This window comes from Vanellus vanellus, assembly GCF_965231255.1.
Source record: "Vanellus vanellus genome assembly, contig: HAP1_SCAFFOLD_1835, whole genome shotgun sequence".
Taxonomy (NCBI): domain Eukaryota; kingdom Metazoa; phylum Chordata; class Aves; order Charadriiformes; family Charadriidae; genus Vanellus; species Vanellus vanellus.
In genome coordinates, this window is record NW_028127266.1 from 6,690 (window position 1) to 26,933 (window position 20,244).

At 66.3% G+C, this 20,244-nt stretch overlaps 1 protein-coding gene across 1 annotated transcript; it reads left to right on the forward strand.

Moving 5' to 3' along the window:
- Positions 1 to 1,058: 1,058 nt before the first annotated feature.
- PPP2R1A (protein phosphatase 2 scaffold subunit Aalpha) lies at positions 1,059 to 20,171 on the forward strand. The gene is made up of 15 exons (XM_082501171.1): positions 1,059 to 1,208; positions 3,941 to 4,031; positions 4,285 to 4,385; positions 5,218 to 5,450; positions 6,355 to 6,502; positions 6,602 to 6,757; positions 7,478 to 7,592; positions 8,659 to 8,729; positions 10,026 to 10,160; positions 11,734 to 11,907; positions 14,139 to 14,199; positions 15,650 to 15,804; positions 17,215 to 17,357; positions 18,926 to 19,017; positions 19,981 to 20,171. The coding sequence occupies exons 1-15, from the start codon at positions 1,131 to 1,133 to the stop codon at positions 19,995 to 19,997; spliced, it is 1,770 nt and encodes a 589-aa protein (XP_082357297.1). The 5' UTR covers positions 1,059 to 1,130; the 3' UTR covers positions 19,998 to 20,171.
- The last annotated feature ends 73 nt before the right edge of the window (positions 20,172 to 20,244 follow it).

A 20,244-nucleotide genomic window follows, 5' to 3' on the forward strand; every position in this document is an offset into this window, starting at 1 on the left:
AAGGTGTGGCTGCTCCATGGAGGAGTGGTGGTGGGCGGGGCTTGGGAGGGCGGGCCCGGGGGCGGGGCTTGGGGTAGACTCGAGGGGCGGGGCTTGGTGTGGGGGCGGGGCTTGGGGCAGGTCCAGGGAAGACCTGGGGTGGGGCTTGGGGTAGACACCGCCCAGGGGGGCGGGGCTTGAATAGAACCCCAGGGGGGCGGGGCTTGGGAGGGTGGGGTCATGGGGGCGGGGCTTGGCCCAGTTTGGCCCTGGGGGGTGCCAGAATGGCCCAGTTTGGCTTTGGGGGGTCCCAGTATGGCCCAGTTTGGCCCTGGGGGGGTCCTAGTATGGCCCAGTTTGGCCTTGGGGGGTCCCAGTATGGCCCAGTTTGGCCCTGAGGGGGGTCCTAGTATGGCCCAGTTTGGCCTTGGGGGGTCCCAGTATGGCCAGTTTGGTCCTGGGGAGCCTCAGAATGGCCCAGTTTCGCTCCCAGTTTGGCCCTGGGGGCTCCCAGTATGGCCTAGTTTAGGTCCGGGGAGTGCCAGTATGTCCCAGTTTGGCCCTGGGAGTGTCTCAGTATGGCCCAGTTTGGCCCTGGGGGCTCCCAGTATGGCCCAGTTTAGGTCTGGGGGGTTCCCAGTATGTACCAGTTTGGCCCTGGGGGTTCCAGTGTGTCCCAGTTTGGCCCCAGGTGGGGCCCAGTATGAGCCAGTGGGCCCAGTGTGGCCCTGGGGAAGCTCCCAGTATGACCCAACAGGTTCCCAGTTTCGGCCCCGGGGGGGTCCCAGTATGTCCCAGCGAGTCCCAGTCCGCGCCGGCATCGGAGACGGGAGACGGCGGCGGCGCGTTGCCGAGCAACACCTGACCCCGCCCCCCTCCCGCGCCGTCACTCAACCTCGTCGTCCAATCAGGCGGCGAGTAAGGGGGCGCGGCCGAGTTGCCCGCAGGGGGCGTGGTTTTCGGGGAGAGGCGGGGCTGCCTGGGGCGCCTGGACCAATGGGAAGAGCGCGGGGGCGGGCGTTGGGGTGGTGCCGGCCAATGAGCGTTGGGGAGACCCTGCAAGTGCGGGGCGGGCGGCCCCGTACGGCCCCTCAGAGCCGGGGCGGCGGCGGCGGCGGCGGCGGAGGAGGAGGAGAAGAAAAAAAAAGAAGATGGCGGCGGCGGACGGCGACGATTCGCTTTACCCTATCGCCGTCCTCATCGACGAGCTCCGCAACGAGGACGTGCAGGTACCGGTTACCGGACTCGGTTTCGTTTCCCGGGGCTCGGCCTTCGGGCCCGGCCGCCGTGGCCTACTGCGGCCCAGCTCCTACCGCTAATGGCGGCCGGCGCTGCGCCGCCATGAGACGGCCGCTCTGATTGGTTGAAGCCGCCTCCCCCCCCCCTCAGGCGCGGGCTAATGGGAAGCGGCGTTACAAGGCGGAGGGGATTCCTCGTCCCCCTCCCTCGCTCCGGGTGGTCGGGATGAAAGGCGCGTTCTGATTGGTTGGTGGACCCCATTCATTCTGTGAGGGGCCTTCTGATTGGTCCGGAACATCTATTTCCCCCCCCCTCCGCCTCACTGCGGTGCCCCCTATAGGCGGGGCAGCGCAGCGCTGCCGGATTGCCCCTCCCCCCCGACGTAGCGACAGCCAATGGGAGTGGGAGGACGGCTCGGCGGCGCCCGCCGTTGGCTGTTGCCCGGCGTGGGCGGGGCCGAGGAGGAGTCGAGGAACCAATGGGGCGGCTTCTCTCTGCCGCGGCGGCGCTGCGGCGCCATGAGACGCGGCTCCTGATTGGCTGTGTCTTGGAGGGGGTGGGTTTCTCCCCCCGGAAGGGGTTTTAATTGCCCCCGGGGGGAGTTAGTTGCCCCCAGGGCGACCGTTCTGCCCCAAGATGGGGAGATTTTCCCCCCAGAAGGGGCTTTATTTGCCCCCGGGGGGGGTATTTGCCCCCAGGGCAGGTATTTTATTCCCTCGGGGGTTTATTTGCCCTCAGAGAGGCCATTTTTCCTGGGGGGGGGTGGGATATCCCCCAGGAGGGCCTTTATTTGCCCCCGGGGGGGGCATATTTTTCCCCAAAGGCCTGAGATTTGCCTCCAGGAGGGGCTTTATTTGCCCCCAGTGGGTGGCTATTTGCCCCCGGGGGGGTTATTTGCCCCTAAAAGAGCCCTTTTGTCCCCGGGGGGGTGAGATTCCCCCCCCAGGAGGGGCTTTATTTGCCCCCAGTGGGTGGTTATTTGCCCCCAGTGGGTGGTTATTTCTCCCCGGGGGGGTTATTTGCCCCTAAAAGAGCCCTTTTGTCCCCAGGGGGGGTGAGATTTACCCCAGTGGGTGCTTATTTGCCCCTGGGGGGGGTTATTTGCCCCCAAAAGAGCCCTTTTCTCCCCAGGGGGGTGAGATTCCCCCCCGGAGGAGCTTTATTTGCCCCCAGTGGGTGGTTATTTGCCCCCAGTGGGTGGTTATTTCCCCCCGGGGGGTTATTTGCCTCTAAAAGAGCCCTTTTGTCCCCAGGGGGGGTGAGATTTACCCCAGTGGGTGGTTATTTGCCCCTGGGGGGGGTTATTTGCCCCCAAAAGAGCCCTTTTGTCCCCAGGGGGGGTGAGATTCCCCCCAGGAAGGGCTTTATTTGCCCCCAGTGGGTGGTTATTTGCCCCCGGGGGGGTTATTTGCCCCTAAAAGAGCCCTTTTCTCCCCAGGGGGGTGAGATTCCCCCCCGGAGGAGCTTTATTTGCCCCCAGTGGGTGGTTATTTGCCCCCAGTGGGTGGTTATTTGCCCCCGGGGGGGTTATTTGCCCCCAAAAGAGCCCTTTTGTCCCCAGGGGGGGTGAGATTCCCCCCAGGAAGGGCTTTATTTGCCCCCAGTGGGTGGTTATTTGCCCCCGGGGGGGTTATTTGCCCCCAAAAGAGCCCTTTTGTCCCCAGGGGGGGTGAGATTCCCCACAGGAGGGGCTTTATTTGCCCCCGGGGGGGTTATTTGCCCCTAAAAGAGCCCTTTTCTCCCCAGGGGGGTGAGATTCCCCCCCGGAGGAGCTTTATTTGCCCCCAGTGGGTGGTTATTTCCCCCCGGAGGGGTTATTTGCCCCTAAAAGAGCCCTTTGGTCCCCAGGGGGGTGAGATTCCCCCCCGGAGGAGCTTTATTTGCCCCCAGTGGGTGGTTATTTGCCCCCGGGGGGGTTATTTGCCCCTAAAAGAGCCATTTTCTCCCCAGAGGGGTGAGATTCCCCCCAGGAAGGGCTTTATTTGCCCCCAGTGGGTGGTTATTTGCCCCCAGTGGGTGGTTATTTGCCCCTGGGGGGGGTTATTTGCCCCTAAAAGAGCCCTTTTGTCCCCAGGGGGGTGAGATTCCCCCCCGGAGGAGCTTTATTTGCCCCCAGTGGGTGGTTATTTGCCCCCAGTGGGTGGTTATTTGCCCCTGGGGGGGGTTATTTGCCCCTAAAAGAGCCCTTTTGTCCCCAGGGGGGGTGAGATTCCCCCCAGGAAGGGCTTTATTTGCCCCCAGTGGGTGGCTATTTCCCCCCGGAGGGGTTATTTGCCCCTAAAAGAGCCCTTTTGTCCCCAGGGGGGTGAGATTCCCCCCCCAGGAGGGGCCTTATTTGCCCCCAGTGGGTGGTTATTTGCCCCCAGTGGGTGGTTATTTCCCCCCGGGGGGGTTATTTGCCCCTAAAAGAGCCCTTTTGCCCCCAGTGGGTGGTTATTTGCCCCCAGTGGGTGGTTATTTGCCCCCAGTGGGTGGTTATTTGCCCCTGGGGGGGGTTATTTGCCCCTAAAAGAGCCCTTTTGTCCCCAGGGGGGTAAGATTCCCCCCCCAGGAGGGGCTTTATTCACCCCGGAGAGGTGGTTATCTACCCCGGGAGGGCGGTTATTTGCACCAGAGGGGGTATTTTTTCCCCCTGGGGTGGTCTCTTTTTGCCCCGGGGGGGGGGGGGGGGAGGGAGGGGGGGGCAATTATTCACCCTTTATTTACCCCCCCCCTTTCCCAGCTGCGTCTCAACAGCATCAAGAAGCTGTCGACCATCGCCCTGGCGCTGGGCGTGGAGCGCACCCGCAGCGAGCTCCTGCCCTTCCTCACCGGTAAGGGGGGGCCCGGGGGGGCCCCAAGGTCTTGGGGGGGGGGGGACAAGGCCGGGGGGGACCCCTCAACCCACCCTTTGCCCCCCTAAATCCCCCTCCCGCCCCCCAAAACCACCCCCAACCCTCCTATACGTCTCCATCACTTGAATGGAGGTGGGGGTGGGGTTTAAGGGGGTGGTGGGAGGGGCTTAGGGGGTGATTGACAGCCCCGGGGCGGGGGGGTGACGGACGTGTCCCCTCGGCGTTGTCACAGACACCATCTACGATGAGGACGAGGTGCTGTTGGCTTTGGCGGAGCAGCTCGGCACCTTCACCGCTCTCGTCGGGGGACCGGAGTTTGTCCACTGTCTCCTGGTACGGAGTGACCCCCCCCCTCCCCCCCCCCCCCTCTGTCCCCTCCCCGGTCACCGGTGTCCCCTCCCCGACATCGATGTCCCCTCCTGACCCCTTCATGGACATCTGGGTCCCACCCCAGGGGCATTTGGGGCTCCACGGTGGGACGTTGGGTTGGGTGGAGGTTGGGTTCCTCGAGGGGACGTTGGGGACCTGAGGGATGTTCGGGAGGTGTCAGGATTTGGGGGGGGGGGGGTGACCCCCTGGAGATGCCACCAGCACCCGGGGGGGGACATTGGGGTCCTCAAACGAATACTGAGATGATCTGATGGGACATTGGGCTCTTCGGGAGGGGATTGGGCTCCATGTTGGGTTCCACGGTGGGACGTTGGGTTGGGTGGAGGTTGGGTTCCTTGAGGGGACGTCGGGGACCTGAGGGACATTCAGGGGGTGTCAGGATTTGGGGGTCACCTCCTGGAGCCCTGAGGTGACATCGGGGTTTTCAAGGGTGACGTTGAGACGATGTGGTGGGACGTTGGGCTCTTCAGGAGAACGTTGAGTCGGTTGGGTGGACGTTGGGCTCATTGTAGGGTGACACTGGGGACCTGAGGGACCTTTGGGGGGGGGGGGTGGGGGGTGTCAGGATTTGGAGGTGACCCCCTGGAGCCTCTCCCACCACCTGGGGTGACATTTGGCTCCTCACGGGGGATGTTGGGCTCTTCAGGAGGACGTGGGGGTGGGTTGGGCGGACGTGGGGGTGGGTTGGGCGGACGTGGGGGTGGGTTGGGCGGACGTTGTGAGGACATGAGGGGCGCGACGACGTAGAGGTGACGCCGTGTCCCCCTCCCTACAGCCCCCCCTGGAGAGCCTGGCCACGGTGGAGGAGACGGTGGTGAGGGACAAAGCGGTGGAGTCTCTGCGGGCGGTGTCCCACGAACACGCCCCCCCCGACCTAGAAGGTCACTTTGTCCCCTTGGTGAAGCGCCTGGCGGGGGGCGACTGGTTCACCTCCCGCACCTCCGCTTGTGGCCTCTTCAGCGTCTGCTACCCGCGCGTCTCCAGCCCCGTCAAGGCCGAGCTGCGACAGTGAGTGACCTTCACGGTGGCCCTGAGGTGGCCTCGGTGGCCCCAAGTCCGCCCCGGTGGCCCCACGGGAACTTTGGTGGGACCTGGTCGGCTTTGGGTTGGCCCCGGGGTCTTCACGTTGGTCCCCCAGCGCGTTATTGGGCTCGTGGTGACCCCATGGCGCGTCCCCGAGGTGGCCCTGTTGTCTTCAAGCCAGTCCTGGTGGCCCCAACCTGTCCTGGTGGCCCCAACCCATCCTTGGTGCCCTTCAAGCCTCTCTGCTTCGGCTGTGGATCTTCGTGTTGGCCCATGGGCCAGTGTTTGGTTCATGGCCTGGTCCAGCAGAGCCCATAGCACGTCCCCAAGGTGTCCCCAGTGTCCTCAGGCCATCCGTGGTGTCCCCAAGCTGTTCCTGGTGTCCCTCAAGCCGCTCTGTTTCAGCTATGGGCCTTCGTGTTGGCCCTGTGGCCCGTTTTCGGCTTCGTGGCCTGGTCCGGGAGAGCCCGTAGCACGTCCCCAAGGTGTCACTGCTGTCCTCAAGCCAACCCTGGTGTCCCTAAGCTCTTCCTGGCGTCCCCAAGACATCTTTGGTGTCCCTCAACCTGCTCTAGGTCAGCCTAGGCTCTCCACCTTGGCCCCGTGGCCCAATTTTTGCTTCATGGTCTGCTCCGGCAGAGCCCGTAGCGCATCCCCAAGGTGTCACCAGTGTCCTCAGGCCAACTTTGGTGGCCCCAAGCTGTTCCTGGTGGCCCCAACCCATCCTTGGTGTCCCTCATCCCCCCCCCCCTACTTCAGCTGTGGGTCTCCACCTTGTTTGCCTGACCCGTTGTTGGCCTCCTGCCCCGGTCCAGCAGATCCCACAGCGCGTCCCCAGAGGTCTCGGACCGTCCCCACGTCCCCGACGTTTGTCCTTCTACGCCCTTAGGTACTTCCGCAACCTCTGCTCGGACGACACCCCCATGGTCCGTCGCGCCGCCGCTTCCAAACTGGGCGAATTCGCCAAAGTTTTGGAGCTGGAGCACGTCAAGAGCGAGATCATCCCCATGTTCTCCAACCTCGCCTCCGACGAGCAGGTACGGGGGAGGTCCCACCCCCTCCCCTTGGGGTGGGGCCTGGGGGGGGTCCCGGGGCCTGGGTCCCCTCCCGGTCACTGGGGTCCCCTCTCCCGGTAGGACTCGGTGCGGCTGTTGGCGGTGGAAGCCTGCGTGAGCATCGCCCAGTTGCTGCCCCAGGAGGAACTGGAAGGACTGGTGATGCCCACCCTGCGGCAGGCGGCCGAGGACAAGTCCTGGCGCGTCCGGTACATGGTGGCCGATAAGTTCACCGAGGTGGGGACCCTCCGGGGATGGTTGGGGACCCTCCGGGGGTGGGTGGGGACCCTCCTGAGGGCATCTGGAGATGTTCTGGGACCCCCGTGGGGCTGTTTGGGGACATCTGGGGACACGTTTGGGCACATCGTGGAGGAATGTTTGGGGGGGACGTCCATGGGGACACGTTGGAGACATCCCTGGGGGCGTTTGGGGACACAGTTGGGGTGGCCGACAAGTTCACCGAGGTGGGGACGCTTCGGGGGTGGGGGGGGGCCCTCCCGAGGGCGTCTGGAGATGTTCTGGGACCCCCGTGGGGCTGTTTGGGGACATCTGGGGGCGTTTGTGGTGGCTCTTGGGGACATTCTGGAGGAATGTTTTTGGGGAGGACGTTTGGGGACACCCAGGGGGACGTCTGGGGACACTTTAGGGCCACCCCTTGGGGCGTTTGGGGATGTTTGGAGGAACTTTGGGAGCTGTTTGAGGCCACGTGGGGATGTTTTGGGGGAGGACGTGTGGGGACAGCCCCGGGGGAGCCGTGGGGACACCTCCGGAGACGTATGGGGAACTTTGGGAGATGTTTGAGGCCGCTTTAGGGCCACCCCTTGGGGCGTTTGGGGATGTTTGGAGGAACTTTGGGAGCTGTTTGAGGCCCCGGGGGGGGCGTTTTGGTGGGATGTTGAGGGGATGGGACAGTTGGGGACCCCCCCGGGGCTCTGGTTGCCCGTTTGCCCTCTCCAGCTCCAACGAGCCGTTGGCCCCGAGATCACCAAGACGGACCTGGTGGGGGCCTTCCAGAGCCTGATGAAGGACTGCGAGGCCGAGGTGCGGGCGGCCGCCTCCCACAAGGTCAAAGGTCAGCTGGGACCACGCCCCTGCCCCGCCCCGCCCCGCCCTGGGTGGGCCCCGTGTCCCTCAAGGTGGTCCTTGTGGCCTCCGAGATGGGTTCTTGGTCACCGTGACCCCAGAGACGGTCTTCAAAGAGGGTTTCTGGAGACTTCCGGGTCCCTGAGGGCCATCTGCACGTCCCCGTGTCCCCGGGGGTGGTCCCCGTGTCCCCAAGGGCCATCTGCAGGTCCCCGTGTCCCCCGGGGTGGTCCCCGTGTCCCCTGCGGTGGTCCCCGTGTCCCCAAGGACCATCTGCAGGTCCCCGTGTCCCCAAGGAGGGTCCATGTGTCCTCTGAGATGGGCCCTGGGTCACCGTGTCCGCAGAAAGGGTCTTCAAGGAGGGTTCCTGGAGACCCTCACGTCCCCGAGGACCATCCCCCGGTCCCCGTGTCCCCATGGGCTGTCCCCGTGTCCCCAAGGAGGGTCCTTGTGGCCTCAAAGATGGACCCCGAGTCACCGTGTCCCCAGAGAAGGTCTTCAAAGAGGGTTTCTGGAGACTTTCGGGTCCCTGAGGGCCATCTGCAGGTCCCTGTGTCCCCCAGGGTGATCCCCGTGTCCCCAGGGACCGTCCCCGTGTCCCCAAGGGGGGTCCCTGGGGTCCCCCCTGTCCCCCGGGATGGCTTCTTTGTCCCCGAGGACGGTCTCCATGTCCTCGGGCCCCCAAGGATGGTCCCCGGCGACCCGCGTGTCCCCGAGGACGCCGCCTGGGATCCCTTGGGTCCCTAAAGATGGTCTCCACGTCCCCAAGGGTGGTTCCCGGAGTCCCCCCTGTCCCCAAAGCCAGTCCCCGTGTCCCCAGGGACAGCCCGGGGGCTTCCCCGTGTCCCCGCAGGTGGTCCTTACGTCCCCAAGGACCATCCCCGCGTCCCCAAGGACCATCCCCATGTCCCCAAGGACCATCCCCATGTCCCCAAGGACCATCCTCATGTCCCCAAAGATGCTTCCTGGAGACCCCCACGTCCCGAGAGCTGGCGGTCATGTCCCCAAGGATGGTCCCCAGGTCCCCACCCCGTGTCACCCTGTCCCCCTCCCAGAGTTCTGCGAGAACCTGTCCCCCGACTGCCGGGAGGCCGTCATCATGGGCCAGATCCTGCCCTGCATCAAGGTAGGGGACACCCCGGGGTGGGGGGGACACCGTGAGGACACTCTGGGGTGGGGGGGAACATCACGGGGACACGGCGGCGGTGGCCTCGTGGGCTACATCTTGCTTTGCAGCGGGGTGGGGGCACCCTGGGGCGGTGGGACGTCATGGGGACCCCCTGGGGACATCCTAGGGTGGTGGGACATCACGGGGCCACCTCGGGGACCCCCTGGGGCGGTGGGACGTCACGGGGCCACCTCGGGGACCCCCTGGGGACCCCCTGGGGTGGTGGGACGTCATGGGGCCACCTCGGGGACCCCCTGGGGACATCCTGGGGTGGTGGGACGTCACGGGGACACCTCGGGGACCCCCTGGGGACCCCCTGGGGCGGTGGGACGTCACGGGGACACCTCGGGGACCCCCTGGGGCGGTGGGACGTCACGGGGCCACCTCGGGGACCCCCTGGGGACATCCTGGGGTGGTGGGACGTCATGGGGCCACCTCGGGGACCCCCTGGGGACATCCTGGGGTGGTGGGACGTCACGGGGACACCTCGGGGACCCCCTGGGGACCCCCTGGGGCGGTGGGACGTCACGGGGACACCTCGGGGACCCCCTGGGGACATCCTGGGGCGGTGGGACGTCACGGGGACACCTCGGGGACCCCCTGGGGACCCCCTGGGGCGGTGGGACGTCACGGGGCCACCTCGGGGACCCCCTGGGGCGGTGGGACGTCACGGGGACACCTCGGGGACCCCCTGGGGACACCTCGGGGACCTCCTGGGGCGCTGGGACATCACGGGGACACCTTGGGGACCCCCTGGGGACACCCTGGGGCGGTGGGACGTCACGGGGCCACCTCGGGAACCCCCTGGGGACATCCTGGGGTGGTGGGACATCACGGGGACACCCCTGGGCCCCTCCTGAGGTGGTGGGACATCATGGAGATCTCCTGGGGACATCCCTAGAGCCACTCTGGGGTGAAGGAACAGCCTGGGGACCCCCCTGGGGACCCCCTGAGGTGGTGGGACCCCCTGGGGATACCTCTGGGGACCTCCTGAGGGGGTGGGACCTCCTGGGGACCCCCCTGGGGACACCCCTGGGGACCTCCTGAGGGGGTGGGACCTCCTGGGGACCCCCCTGGGGACCCCCTGAGGTGGTGGGACCTCCTGGGGATACCTCTGGGGACCTTCTGGGGTGGTGGGACATCACGGGGCCACCTCAGAGCCCCCCCACAGCACACCCCCAAGCCCGGGGGAGCCCCGACGGTGTCCCCACCCGACGGTGTCCCCACCCGACGGTGTCCCCACGCCGTCCCCAGGAACTGGTGTCAGATGCCAACCAGCACGTGAAGTCGGCGCTGGCCTCCGTCATCATGGGACTGTCCCCCATCCTGGGAAAGGACAACACGGTGGAGCATCTGCTGCCCCTCTTCCTCGCGCAGCTCAAGGACGAGGTGGGGACCTCTGGGGCCGCTTGGGGACCTCTGGGGCCGCTTGGGGACCTCTGGGGCCGCTTGGGGACCTCTGGGGCCGCTGAGGGACTGGGGACCTCCCGGGGACCGTGGTGGCACTTGGGGACTCTGAGGGCAGCGGCTGCTGCTGGGACGGGGACGTCGCGGGGGGACGGTGGTGGTGGGACGGCCTGGGGCTGGTGTCACCATCGTGGGGACCCCCGGGGACTTGGGGAGCCGCCCCCCCCCAGTGCCACCTCCCCCCCAGTGCCACCACCCCGTACCCCTCTCTCCCAGTGCCGCCACCCCAAGTGTCCCCGTGCCACCTCCAATGCCACCACCCCTCCCGGTGTCCCCTCCCAGTGTCCCATAGGTGCCACCACCCCGTAGATGTCACCTCCATAGAGGCCACCAACCCTCCCAGTATCCCCTCCCAGTACCTCATAGATGCCACCACCAGGTGCCACCACCCCATAGATGCCACCTCCATAGGTGCCCCCACCCCCTCCCAGTGTCCCCTCCCAGTGTCCCATAGGTGCCACCACCCCATAGATGCCACCTCCATAGCTACCACTGTCCCTTTCCAGTATCCCATCAGTGTCACCTGCTCCATAGGTGCCACCACCCCCTCCCAGTATCCCCTCCCAGTATCCCCTCCCAGTATCCCCTCCCAGTATCCCCTCCCAGTACCCCATAGGTGCCACCACCCTGTAGATGCCACCTCCATAGCTACCACTGTCCCCTCCCAGTATCCCATCAGGGTCACCTCCTCCATAGATGCCACCTCCATAGATGCCACCAACCCCTCCCAGTGTCCCCTCCCAGTACCCCATAGGTGCCACCACCCCATAGATGCCACCTCCATAGCTACCACTGTCCCTCTCCAGTATCCCATAGGTGCCACCTCCATAGATGCCACCACCCCCTCCCAGTATCCCCTCCCAGTATCCCATCAGTGTCACCTCCTCCATAGGTGCCACCTCCATAGATGCCACCATCCCCTCCCAGTATCCCCTCCCAGTACCCCATAGGTGCCACCACCCCGTAGATGCCACCTCCATAGCTACCACTGTCCCTTTCCAGTAACCCATAGGTGCCACCTCCATAGATGCCACCACCCCCTCCCAGTATCCCCTCCCAGTATCCCCTCCCAGTATCCCCTCCCAGTGTCCCCTCCCAGTATCCCATCAGTGTCACCTCCTCCATAGATGCCACCACCCCCTCCCAGTGTCCCCTCCCAGTACCCCATAGGTGCCACCACCCCGTAGATGCCATCTCCATAGCTACCACTGTCCATTTCCAGTATCCCATCAGTGTCACCTCCTCCATAGGTGCCACCACCCCCTCCCAGTGTCCCCTCCCAGTGTCCCCTCCCAGTGTCCCCTCCCAGTGTCCCCTCCCAGTGTCCCCTCCCAGTATCCCCTCCCAGTGTCCCCTCCCAGTATCCCATCAGTGTCACCTCCTCCATAGGTGCCACCTCCATAGATGCCACCGCCCCCTCCCAGTGTCCCCCCCCAGCACCCCCGCAGACGCCACCCCGGGTGCCACCACCCCCGCCTGTCCCTTGTCCCCGCAGTGCCCCGAGGTGCGCCTCAACATCATCTCCAACCTGGACTGCGTCAACGAGGTCATCGGCATCCGGCAGCTCTCCCAGTCCCTGCTGCCCGCCATCGTGGAGCTGGCCGAGGACGCCAAGTGGCGCGTGCGCCTGGCCATCATCGAGTACATGCCCCTGCTGGCCGGCCAGCTGGTGAGCACTGGGAGGCACTGGGAGGCGCTGGGAGAGGGGTATGGGTTTCTCTAGGGGCGCTGGGAGGGACTGGGAGGAGCTGGGAGAGGGGTGTGGGTTTCTCTAGGGGCACTGGGAGGGACTGGGAGACACTGGGAGGAACTGGGAGACACTGGAAGGGACTATGAGAGGGGTATGGGTTTCTCTAGGGGCACTGGGAGGGACTGGGAGACACTGGGAGGAACTGGGAGACACTGGAAGGGACTATGAGAGGGGTATGGGTTTCTCTAGGGGCACTGGGAGGGACTGGGAGACACTGGGAGGAACTGGGAGACACTGGAAGGGACTATGAGAGGGGTATGGGTTTCTCTAGGGGCACTGGGAGGGACTGGGAGACACTGGGAGGAGCTGGGAGAGGGGTGTGGGTTTCTCTAGGGGCACTGGGAGGGACTGGGAAGGCACTGGGAGGAACTGGGAGACACTAGAAGGGACTAGGAGAGGGGTGTGGGTTTCTCTAGGGGCACTGGGAGGGACTGGGAGGAGCTGGGAGAGGGGTATGGGTTTCTCTAGGGGCGCTGGGAGGGACTGGGAGACACTGGGAGGAGCTGGGAGAGGGGTATGGGTTTCTCTAGGGGCACTGGGAGGGACTGGGAGGTGCTGGGAGACACTGGGAGACACTGGAAGGGACTAGGAGAGGGGTATGGGTTTCTCTAGGGGCACTGGGAGGGACTGGGAAGGCACTGGGAGACACTGGGAGGGGCTGGGAGAGGGGTATGGGTTTCTCTAGGGGCGCTGGGAGGGACTGGGAAGGCACTGGGAGACACTGGGAGAGGGGTATGGGTTTCTCTAGGGGCACTGGGAGGAACTGGGAGACACTGGAAGGGACTAGTGGAGGGGTATGGGTTTCTCTAGGGGCACTGGGAGGGACTGGGAAGGCACTGGGAGGAACTGGGAGGGGCTGGGAGAGGGGTATGGGTTTCTCTAGGGGCACTGGGAGGAACTGGGAGGAGCTGGGAGGGGGCTATGGGTTTCTCTAGGGGCACTGGGAGGGACTGGGAAGGCACTGGGAGGGACTGGGAGACACTAGAAGGGACTAGGAGAGTGGTATGGGTTTCTCTAGGGGCACTGGGAGGGACTGGGAAGGCACTGGGAGGAACTGGGAGACACTGGAAGGGACTAGGAGAGGGGTATGGGTTTCTCTAGGGGCACTGGGAGGGACTGGGAAGGCACTGGGAGGAACTGGGAGACACTGGAAGGGACTAGGAGAGGGGTATGGGTTTCTCTAGGGGCACTGGGAGGGACTGGGAGGTGCTGGGAGACACTGGGAGACACTGGAAGGGACTAGGAGAGGGGTATGGGTTTCTCTAGGGGCACTGGGAGGGACTGGGAAGGCACTGGGAGGAACTGGGAGACACTGGAAGGGACTATGAGAGGGGTATGGGTTTCTCTAGGGGCACTGGGAGGGACTGGGAAGGCACTGGGAGGAACTGGGAGACACTGGAAGGGACTAGGAGAGGGGTATGGGTTTCTCTAGGGGCACTGGGAGGGACTGGGAAGGCACTGGGAGGAACTGGGAGACACTGGAAGGGACTATGAGAGGGGTATGGGTTTCTCTAGGGGCACTGGGAGGGACTGGGAAGGCACTGGGAGGAACTGGGAGACACTGGAAGGGACTGGGAGAGGGGTGTGGGTTTCTCTGGGGGCACTGGGAGGGACTGGGAGGTGCTGGGAGGAGCTGGGAGAGGGGTATGGGTTTCTCTAGGGGCACTGGGAGGGACTGGGAGGAGCTGGGAGAGGGGTATGGGTTTCTCTAGGGGCACTGGGAGACACTGGGAGGGGCTGGGAGAGGGGTATGGGTTTCTCTAGGGGCACTGGGAGGGACTGGGAAGGCACTGGGAGGAACTGGGAGACACTGGAAGGGACTAGGAGAGGGGTATGGGTTTCTCTAGGGGCACTGGGAGGGACTGGGAGACACTGGGAAGGAACAGGGTGGAACTGGGAGGGACTGGGGGAGCAGTGTAGCCTTCTGCCGGGGCACTGGGAGGGACTGGGAGGCACTGGGAGGCACTGGGAGGGCAGTGTGGTCTTCTGGGGGGGGGGGCGCTGCGAGGAACTGCGTGGGCTGTGCTGGAGGGCACTGGTTCATACTGGGGGGGGGTATTTGTTCCTACTGGGCGAGATGGCAATTGGGATGGGGGTGGTACTGGTTTATACTGGTTCTTACTGGTTTGTACTGGTCTCTACCCCCTCAGGGCGTGGAGTTCTTCGATGAGAAGCTGAACTCGCTCTGCATGGCCTGGCTGGTCGACCACGGTGAGCCGGAGGCCTGGGCCCCCCCGGGTTACTGGGAGTTACTGGGAGCACTGGGAGGGGTACTGGGAGATGGAGGCATTACTGGGAGCCACTACGGGGGTTACTGGGAGCTCTTGGGGGGGGTTACTGGGAGCTCGGAGGGGGTTACTGAGGGTTACTGGGAGCTGGAGGAGTTACTGGGAGCGCTGGGGGGGGAGGGGCTTTACTGGGAGCACTGGGGGAGGGTTAGCGGGGGTTACTGGGAGCACTGGGAGGGGTACTGGGAGGTGGAGGCGTTACTGGGAGCCACTACGGGGGTTACTGGGAGCTCTTGGGGGGGGTTACTGAGGGTTACTGGGAGCTGGAGGAGTTACTGGGAGTGCTGGGGGTGGAGGGGCTTACTGGGAGCACTGGGGGAGGGTTAGTGGGGGTTACTGGGAGCACTGGGAGGGTTACTGGGAGGTGGAGGCATTACTGGGAGCCACTACAGGTGTTACTGGGAGCTCTGGGGGGGGTTACTGGGAGCTCGGAGGGGGTTACTGAGGGTTACTGGGAGCTGGAGGAGTTACTGGGAGCGCTGGGGGGGGAGGGGCTTTACTGGGAGCACTGGGGGAGGGTTAGTGGGGGTTACTGGGAGCACTGGGAGGGTTACTGGGAAGTGCAGGGGTTACTGGGAGCTCTGGCTGGTTACTGGGAGCCCTGGGGGGGGGTTACTGGGAGTTACTGGTTACCTGGTAGAGGCTTACTGGGAGCCCTGGGGGGGGTTACTGGGAGCACTGGGAGGGGTACTGGGAGCCCTTGGGGGGGGTTACTGGCAGTTACTGGTTACCTGGTGGAGGCTTACTGGGATCTTGGGGGGGGTTACTGGGGGCCAGAGGGGGTTACTGGGAGTTACTGGTTACCTGGTAGAGGGTTACTGGGATCTCGGGGGGGTTACTGGGAGTTACTGGTTACCTGGTGGAGGCTTACTGGGATCTCGGGGGGGTTACTGGGAGCCCGATGGGGTTACTGGGAGCCAGAGGGGGTTACTGGGAGTTACTGGTTACCTGGTGGAGGCTTACTGGGATCTTGGGGGGGGTTACTGGGGGCCAGAGGGGGTTACTGGGAGTTACTGGTTACCTGGTAGAGGGTTACTGGGATCTCGGGGGGGTTACTGGGAGTTACTGGTTACCTGGTGGAGGCTTACTGGGATCTCGGGGGGTTACTGGGAGCCCGATGGGGTTACTGGGAGCCAGAGGGGGTTACTGGGAGTTACTGGTTACCTGGTGGAGGCTTACTGGGATCTCGGGGGGGTTACTGGGATCTCGGGGGGGTTACTGGGATCTCGGGGGGGTCACTGGGAGCCCTTGGGGGGGTCACTGGGAGCCCGAGGGGGTCACTGGGATCTCGGGGGGGTCACTGGGAGCCCTGGGGGGGGTTGGGGGGACGGGCGCTACCCTTCCCCAGTCCAACCAGTTCCCGCCGCTCCCAGTTTACGCCATCCGGGAGGCGGCCACCAGTAACCTGCGCAAACTGGTGGAGCGCTTCGGGCAGGAGTGGGCTCAGGGCACCATTGTGCCGAAGGTGTTGGCGATGGCCGCGGACCCCAACTACCTCCACCGCATGACCACCCTCTTCTGCATCAACGTGAGGCCGACCCCCAAGTGACCCATAAGTGACCCATAAGTGACCCCCCGCTGACCCCCCGCTGACCCCCAAGTGACCCATAAGTGACCCCCCACCTGACCCATAAGTGGCCCCCAGCTGACCCCCGGGTGACCCCCCAGTGACCCCCCAGTGACCCCCCGCTGACCCCCCAGTGACCCCCCAGTGACCCATAAGTGGCCCCCAGCTGACCCCCAAGTGACCCCCGGGTGACCCCCCGCTGACCCCCAAGTGACCCATAAGTGACCCCCGGGTGACCCCCCACTGACCCCCCAGTGACCCCCACCTGACCCCCGGGTGACCCATAAGTGACCCATAAGTGGCCCCCAGTGACCCCCGGGTGACCCCCCACTGACCCCCCACTGACCCATAACTGACCCATAAGTGGCCCCCGGGTGACCCCCCACTGACCCCCCAGTGACCCCCACCTGACCCCCGGGTGACCCATAAGTGACCCATAAGTGACCCATAAGTGGCCCCCAGTGACCCCCGGGTGACCCCCCGCTGACCCCCAAGTGACCCATAAGTGGCCCCCGCCTGACCCATGAGTGACCCCCCCACTGACCCCCGGGTGACCCATAAGTGACCCCCACCTGACCCCTGGGTGACCCATAAGTGACCCCCTGCGTGACCCATAAGTGACCCCCACCTGACCCCCCACTGACCCCCGAGTGACCCCCACTTGACCCCCGAGTGACCCATAAGTGATCCCCACCTGACCCCCGAGTGACCCATAAGTGACCCCCAAGTGCCCCCTCTGGACCCACAAGTGCTCTCCTAAGTCATCCTCCCCGGACCCCTAAGTGCCCCCTGGGTGCCCCCCAGCCCCCTAAGTGTCCCCCCAGACCCCTAAGTACCCTCTAAGTTTCCTTCCAGACCCCTAAGTCCCCCCCCAGACCCCTAGGTGCCCCCTAAGTGCCCCCTGGGTGCCCCCCCAGACCCCTGGGTGCACCCCAGCCCCCTAAGTGCCCCCTAGGAGCCCTCTGGGTGCCCCCCAGCCCCCTAAGTGCCCCCCAGACCCCTGTGTGTCCCCCAGCCCCCTAAGTGCCCCCTGGGTGCCCCCTGGGTGCCCCCCAGCCCCCTAAGTGCCCCCCAGCCCCCTAGGTGCCCCCTGGGTGCCCCCCAGCCCCCTAAGTGCCCCCTGGGTGCCCCCTAAGTGCCCCCCAGCCCCCTAAGTGCCCCCTGAGTGCCCCCCGCGCCCCCTAAGTCCCCCCCCCAGCCCCCTAAGTGCCCCCCAGACCCCTGTGTGTCCCCCAGCCCCCTAAGTCCCCCCCCAGCCCCCTAAGTGCCCCCTAAGTCCCCCCCCAGCCCCCTAAGTTCCCCCCCAGCCCCCCAAGTGCCCCCCAAGTGCCCCCAAGCGCCCCCGCGGGTGCCGACGGTGCGGTGGCGCAGGTGCTGTCGGAGGTGTGTGGGCAGGAGATCACCACGAAGCAGCTGCTGCCCACAGTGCTGCGCATGGCCGGCGACGCCGTGGCCAACGTGCGCTTCAACGTCGCCAAATCCCTCCAGCGCATCGGGCCCGTCCTCGACCCCGGGTAGGCCCCCGCTGCTCCCAGTGCCCCTCCCAGTGCTCCCACTGCTCCTCCCGCTGCTCCTCCCACTGCTCCTCCCAGTGCTCCCAGTGCCCCTCCCAGTGCTCCTCCCAGTGCTCCCGGTGCTCCTCCCACTCCCAGTGCTCCCAGTGCTCCTCCCGGTGCTCCTCCCAGTGCCCCCAGTGCTCCCAGTGCTCCTCCCGCTGCTCCTCCCACTGCTCCTCCCGGTGCTCCCACTGCTCCCGGTGCTCCCGGTGCTCCCAGTGCTCCCGGTGCTTCCCCCCACTCCCAGTGCCCCCAGTGCTCCCAGTGCTCCTCCCAGTGCCCCCAGTGCTCCCAGTGCTCCCAGTGGTGCTCCCGCTGCTCCTCCCAGTGCTCCCAGTGCTCCTCCCAGTGCTCCCACTGCCCCCACTGCTCCTCCCAGTGCTCCCAGTGCCCCCAGTGGTGCTCCCGCTGCTCCTCCCAGTGCCCCTCCCAGTGCTCCTCCCAGTGCCCCCAGTGCTCCCAGTGCTCCTCCCGCTGCTCCTCCCAGCGCTCCTGGTGCTCCCACTGCTCCTCCCACTCCCAGTGCTCCCACTGCTCCCGGTGCTCCCAGTGCTCTCGGTGCTTCCCCCCACTCCCAGTGCTCCCAGTGCTCCCGGTGCTCCTCCCGCTACTCCTCCCGGTGCTCCCAGTGCTCCCACTGCTCCCGGCACTCTCGGTGCTCCTCCCACTCCCAGTGCTCCCACTGCTCCCACTGCTCCTCCCAGCGCTCCCGGTACTCCCAGTGCTCCCACTCCCAGTGCTCCCACTGCTCCCGGTGCTCCCGGTGCTCCCCCCACTCCCGGTGCTCCCAGTGCTCCCACCCCCACTGCTCCCGGTGCTCCCACTGCTCCCAGCGCTCCCACTGCTCCCAGTGCTCCCAGTGGTGCTCCCAGTGCTCCCGCTGCTCCCAGTGCTCCTCCCGCTCCCAGTGCTCCTCCCAGCACTCCCACTGCTCCCAGTGCTCCCGGTGCTCCTCCCGCTCCTGCTGCTCCCAGTGCTCCCAGTGCTCCTGGTGCTCCCAGTGGTGCTCCCACTGCTCCCACTGTCACCCAGTGCTCCCACTGCTCCCAGTGCTCCTGCTGTCACCCACTGCTCCCAGCACTCCCAGTGGTGCTCCTGGTGCTCCCACTCTCATCCAGTGCTCCCACTGCTCCTGCCGCTCCCGCTGCTCCCAGTGCTCCCAGTGGTGCTCCCAGCGCTCCCACTGCTCCCAGCACTCCCATTGCTTCCAGTGGTCCCAGTGCTCCCACTGTCACCCACTGCTCCCAGTGCTCCCACTGCTCCCAGTGCTCCCAGTGCTCCTCCCAGCACTCCCACTGTCATCCAGTACTCCCACTGCTCCCACTGCTCCCAGGGGCACCAGTGCTCCCAGTACACGCGGTGCTCTCGGCGCAGCCATTGCAGCTCCATTTATTTCCCCATTTCTGTGTGTCCCCCCCTGTCCCCCGTGTCCCCCCCATGTCCCCCCCTGTCCCCCCGTGCCCCCCCCGTGCCCCCCCCCTGTGCCCCTCCCTGTGCCCCCCCCCGTGCCCCCCCCCCGCCCCCAGGACGCTGCAGGGGGAGGTGAAGCCGGTGCTGGAGAAGCTGACGCAGGACCAAGACGTCGACGTGAAGTACTTCGCTCAGGAGGCGCTGAGCGGTGAGGGGGGGGCGGGGGGGAAAGGGGGGGACAGGGGGGACGGGGGGGGACAGGGGGGGATGGGGGGGGACAGGGGGGGACGGTGGGGACAGGGGGGACGGGGGGGGACAGGGGGGACGGGGGGGACGGGGGGGACGGGGGGGGACAGGGGGGACGGGGGGGGACGGGGGGGATGGGGGGACGGGGGGGACACGGGGGGGACAGGGGGGGATGGGGAGGGGACAGGGGGGGACAGGGGGGGACATTGGGGACGGGGGGGGACAGGGGGGGATGGGGAGGGACAGGGGGGGACAGGGGGGACAGTGGGGACAGGGGGGGACGGGGGGGATGGGGGGGGACAGTGGGGACAGGGGGGACGGGGGGGGATGGGGGGACTTTGGGGACAGGGGGGGACGGGGGGACATTGGGGACAGGGGGGGGACAGGGGGGGATGGGGGGGGACAGGGGGGGACGGTGGGGACAGGGGGGGATGGGGGGGACAGTGGGGACAGGGGGGGACGGGGGGGACAGGGGGGACATTGGGGACGGGGGGGACAGGGGGGGACATTGGGGACGGGGGGGGACAGGGGGGGACAGGGGGGACAGGGGGGGATGGGGGGACGGGGGGGACACGGGGGGGACGGGGGGATGGGGAGGGACAGGGGGGGACAGGGGGGGACATTGGGGACGGGGGGGGACAGGGGGGATGGGGGGACGGGGGGGGACACGGGGGGGACAGGGGGGGATGGGGAGGGACAGGGGGGGACAGTGGGGACAGGGGGGGGACATGGGGGGGACACAGGACATGGGATGTGGGGGACATTGGGGACACGGGGGGACAAGGGGGGGACGGGGGGGACAGGGGGGGACACAGGGGGACAGGGGGGACATTGGGGACGTTGGGACCGGGGGGGACCCGGGGATCGGGGGGGGTCGTTGGGGCCATCACTGGGGACAGCGCTGACCCCTCTCTCCCTTCCGCAGTGTTGGCGTTGGCCTGACCCCCCCCGCGCCCCTCCCCCCCCGCCCTCCGCATGCCAACGGCGCCGCCGCCCCTCCCCCCACCCCCCTCCCCCCCCCCCCCCCCGGGGGTGGCACCGTGTCCCCAACCCCCCCCTCCCGGGTTAATTAATTAATTATAACGAGTTTCGGCGTTAATAAAGCGCTCCAACGGCTCCGGCTCTGTTTGGGGGGGGGAAGGTCGGGGTGGGGGTGGGGGACAGGAGGGACCAGGGGCGTCCGGGCCCC